Source organism: Adelges cooleyi, unplaced genomic scaffold (assembly GCF_023614345.1).
Source record: "Adelges cooleyi isolate 19-005CV unplaced genomic scaffold, UGA_ACOO_1.1 ACOO_flye_CR_arks_rails_tigmint_CR_PRNA_2, whole genome shotgun sequence".
NCBI classification, from domain to species: domain Eukaryota; kingdom Metazoa; phylum Arthropoda; class Insecta; order Hemiptera; family Adelgidae; genus Adelges; species Adelges cooleyi.
Window position 1 is genome coordinate 212,310 of NW_026095860.1, and position 5,389 is coordinate 217,698.

General features: G+C 24.5%; 1 protein-coding gene across 1 annotated transcript; it reads right to left on the reverse strand.

Annotated features, from left to right (window-relative positions):
• Positions 1-958: 958 nt before the first annotated feature.
• LOC126833741 (uncharacterized) lies at positions 959-3,416 on the reverse strand. Its single transcript, XM_050565249.1, has 6 exons — positions 3,294-3,416; positions 3,101-3,151; positions 2,281-2,310; positions 2,194-2,223; positions 1,549-1,573; positions 959-1,192 (listed from the first exon to the last, which is right to left on the reverse strand). Exons 1-6 carry the CDS (start codon positions 3,358-3,360, stop codon positions 1,042-1,044), a joined length of 354 nt encoding a protein of 117 aa, XP_050421206.1. The 5' UTR covers positions 3,361-3,416; the 3' UTR covers positions 959-1,041.
• Positions 3,417-5,389: the final 1,973 nt, after the last annotated feature.

Here is a 5,389-nt window from a genome sequence, read left to right on the forward strand (position 1 = left end):
TAGCCATAATATTTTCTCAAAATTTAGAGTTCCAATTAATTTTAATATAAATAGTTTTAATTACAACCATTAAATATACTATTCAGTATTTATTTTCTTTTAAAATACTTAACATATCTTTATAGCTGTATGTAGAGCTTGCGGCATTCTCAATGCTACAACTTTCTATAAAAAAACCAAAAGTTAAGTGAAAATATTTTTTTTTTGTATGGCGTGTGCAGTTGGCAACAGTAACTATGAGTAACCACAGAGATCAAAAGATCTATTAAAAAAAAAACAACATTTTATCAACTGTTTCAATTCAACAACATACAACAAATCATAAATAAATAATATATCATACTAATAGTACTTTTTCTACACTAAATAATTAGAGAAAAATCAAGTTGCTGCGACCATTCATTCATTAGATATAATCAATTGCATTTATAGAAATTTGTGCAAAAATCAGCCCAAAATATATTCGTGTTATTATAACCTTGTATTTCATGCAAAATATATTGAAGAAAACTTTTCTCCTCCCTTCAAATTGTTTGCCTCTTTTATTATCATATTCACATTATTTTATAGGTACTAATAAAAAACACTTAAATGGGTAATAATATTGAATTTTTTCAACGCACAGCACCTAATAAAAAAAAACTCTTATAAATAAAATTAGAAGAACCAAATTGGTCGAGTATTTATGTTATAGGTTGCAAAGATAATAAAGAAGTTCCAAGGTCAATTAATAGCAGTTCATTTATTGGATAATGACGGATAAAATTACAGCGAAAAAACGCATAATTTTATTTTATTAGAAATCATATAATTTATAATCATAATTTTGTCGAAATAATAATTTTTTTTTAAATATTAAATAAATATGAAATGTTGTCTTATGATTATTTTCGTTAGTTACATTCATCATTTTAAAAATAAGTTTTTATTTTTTTTTTTAATTCCAAGAACTGGATACTTCTTGGAATTAAAAAGAAACAAAACTTAAATGATAGTAATATAAAAATATAATCATAATGTTTCAAAATCTATAAAATACGATTAATTTCTAGAATTTTTGCGTCCTCCTGGTATAAATATATTATCAAATTCCAGAAAACTTGGTTGAAAGGTGAATTCGGTTTTGTATATATCTTCGTCATATATTCCTAAATCGTTAATGGTTTGGACAAGTTTTCTGTAGCCAGGTGAACTGAAATCAATAGGTAATTAAAATAAAGTTAACTTAATTTCTTTATAGGAGATGTATGCTGCTCTACATTGTCAATATATAGACAGGAATCGATTACCAAAGTTATTTTATAATGGCAACAATTTACCTCTTTCCCTAAAATATAAAAAAAAAAAAAATACTAAAAAACCACGATTGAAAAAGTTACCTAGCTAAAATTTACATTATTATATAAAACCCCTCAAACGTTGATTAAAATGATAATAAATGGTAATATGATAGGTGAACTGATTTTGAACTTGTAATATAAAAATGAATAAAAATCAAGTTGAAAATTGTTTTCTAGCAAAAAAGTTTATATGAATAACAATACTCACTTTGGTACCATAATAAACGCCACATCTGTAAAGCAGAAATATTTTGTATAATATAGTATACATATTATATGTTTTACCATTCAGTATATATCTGATATCATACAATATAGACTCAATGGTTTTACTTAACAATAGTAAAATGTCTGAGTTTTAATATTTTTCCATAGGTTGGTAAAAAGTGGACATCACTTCCTTAAATTATATTTTTACTTAAATTTATAAAAAATAAAAATAATATATAGGTAGTAAAAAGTTATTAACTAAACATATCAAAAAATTACATTCTTTCGAATCAATTGTTTTTTTAAATAATATAATGAATTGATATAGATATTTGTAATATTGTAAATATTATTTTTTGTGCAAAGACCTCCTCAGTCGTACGACTAATAATCCTACTTGCGTGCAATTAAACATATAAAATTATATACAGAAAAAAAAAGACTACCTTTAAAGCGAAATTACTAGTTTTTTCGTCATTTAATTTAAATAACTATTAGAAGTTATTATATTATGTAATTGGTCTAAATCTAAATATTTATTTCGCATAGAAACTATTTTTTATTATCTTGTAAATAAACTGCTATACCTAGTGTTGATCTTATTATATAATATTTAAATCCACATTAAACAATTTTATATTACCTAAGCCTCTGTCATACGGATTTACGCCATCTGCAAAGAAAATACAATTAAAATTTTATCTGAAAATCTATATAATTATACTTTTACCTTCTTCTACAAACTTGAAAAAGCCCGTTCCTGGAATAAAAAAAAGTGATTATTATACGTTTAACAAATGAATTATTTATGCGGTTATCAACCGACTAAAATACAAATTAATTAAAAAATATTCGTATAAAATATTATATTCGAGTTCGTTTACAATAAAAAACATTAGATTCAAATTTCAACTAATAAAAAAAAAATAAACAGTTTTACTGAAATGCGATGGGGAAAACCTTAGTCAAATTTTGTGAAAAGTTCTCAATTTTATGTTAATGAGAATTTGGTAACTTTATTTTGACTTTTATTCAGTTTTTTTATTATATCAATTCTAGTGTTAAAAACAGGACATTAAAAAAAGAAACTGCATTGTAAAATATAATAGTGCAAGCTAAATTGAGAAACAAGTGATAATTTTTAAATTATATTAACTCCGAAATTTTCTTTGCTAATGTTTGTTTATATTATTCAGCAAATAAATAGAAATGTTTTTTAAGAATAATTTTTTAATTTCAAAAATATTTTTTATTCTAGCGGATTCAATTTTTTTAAAAATGATGCCTATTATGACTATTTTAAATTGGCATGAAATGTATTATTAAAGGGAACAGAAAACGTTATTTACTAAAGGGCAAAGGATAGCTAGCCAATAATTGGCAAAAATGTATCTAGAAAATGGTAAATTGTATAACAAAACGTTTTTCTTTAAAATTGGTTCGGTAGTGTACTATATTATACAGAACGAAAGTTCACTTATCATTATTATTACAATATGTCATTAACATAATATTATGAGTATACCTAAGGTAAACGTAATTATAATTACTTAAATTTTCTTGATAAATAATTATGTTATCTCTTTTGTATATATCTGGACCTAAAAAGAAAAATAAAGTATTGCGAAAATATTATAGCTGGTTAGATAAATCATAGATTGAGTTAGTATACATAGTATTATATATATATATATATATATATATATATTTAATCTGTGGACTCTGGTCCAACATTATACATACCACCATATTGAAATGTACAGGCAACACAGACCGATAAAATAATAAAGAAATAACTGATATTTGCCATTGTAATGCGAATAAGATTATACTGCGGTAAAGGTTAAACGTTGAGAACAACTGTAGAATTATGATTGAATTAAACGAATGAAATTATCCACTAAAATACCTACGCCGAGCCTGTAAAAAAAATGATAAATTTCACCTGATCATACAGAAAAAACAATAATGATTTATAAACAATAGGTATATTTTCATAATAGACCAACACAAACGTAATATGTGCAAACGGTTTGCGGGGCCCTCGGTATTTTATTTGCAGAAAGGAGGCAAGAAGAACCATAAACCGTAATAGTAAAGCAGTTAAATTAAATAAATATTGCTCACTAAATAAACTATAATAATTATAGTATAGCTGTGTACCAAAAATTCATAAGGAAACAAAAAAGAAAACAAGGTAATAAATCATTGTGCGACCTACATTAAAGTAGATTTTAATTTCAAACGTATTCCGTAAACAAATATTGTTAACAAGTATTAACTAAACATAAAAAAAAAACAAGGTAATAAATCAACGCCCCCGACGAGTACTGATGTAACTTACTTAAAAAAAATTGTGTGTTCTGAATTACACAAATATAGATAATAACTTTTAAGGTAAAAAAAAAATTAAAATATATTACAAACTTTGAACCCTCTCCAATCCAATGATAATGTAACATGGTACATTTTGTGATCATATTATTTATTTTAATGCTGTTACTCAAAAATCATATTTTATTCACTTGTCAATTAAAATTGGTTTCAAAATAACTTACTAATTTTGATAACAAACTGTGTATGTACTTTTGTGTAAAGTTAGGGGACACAAAATGTTAGAACACGAGCAGAAAAAGTCCTTTATAAGCTCCAGCTCAGTAGTAACTCTAATTGGTTGTACCTATTTAGGTGTTATGATTTATTTGTGTTTGTTAATACTTTGGGAGAACTTTATTGTAAAAAATATTACACAAAGATGGCATCTGGTTGCAAAGGCAGAAGAGACATCAAACGGTTTTGTTTAAATACTGCTTTTAATAATGTTACTCTGAAATCATGCTATGGTATTAACTTATAATATTACTTTTTGATTATTAAATCCTTTAAGTAAAAATTAGTTTTAATATTATTTATTTTATTTTTTGGCCTTCGTTTCGATTACAAACTATGTAATATGTATATACAAGTAAAAGCTTAAAATAATCTACTTGATGTTCATCTGTGGTAGAAGAAATATTTCTAAAATATAACTATTAGACTAAGTTATAAATGAATGTACAATTTTCATTTGAGCACTTTTGACAAGATCTATATGGAAAGCTAAAAATGTATTTGTTTTACAAAACTATTTGTGGATTTTTTGGAGGGTCGGTTTACTCGAGTAGCAGCTTTATCGTTCAGATTTGTTTTTACATTGTTTCTGTCTTATTTCTTAAAAAATAAAATGCGTTTTTTCACTAAAATAAATTAATTCAATGTGATGACTGAAGTGAAAAATAAATTATTTTGCATATCATAGAATTATACAGCAGAGGTGAAGTGTTAATTAAAAATAATAATATGTAAATACTGATTGTCATACAAAAAAAAAAAAATGTTGAATGGTATTTTATACTCGTTCGACCTTTTTTTAACACGAGTATAATTAAAATTGGATGTTTAGAAGAATTTTAAGTACAACTAATAGAAAACTGTTCATTAGCTTGTAATTGTTTATATGTGTATAAGTATATTATAATAATTAAATTGATTATTGTCTTAGATTTTTCCCTTCTTTTACAAACACGATAGCGCCCTTTTCTGGAATAAAAAATAAACATTATCAAATTAATTAATTATTATGCGATTACCATAAGACTACAATTCTAATTAGTATTAAAATATTTGTATGATATTATGTTCATGTTTGATTTGGATTTTAAAAAGAAACATTAGATTCAAATTTCAATCAATAGAAAAAAATAAACAGCTTCAGAAAAAAAGTCGGTGTACCTACTGCAATGCAATGGGAAACACCTTATCCAAATTTTGTACTACATAAATAATACTCTATAAGTATA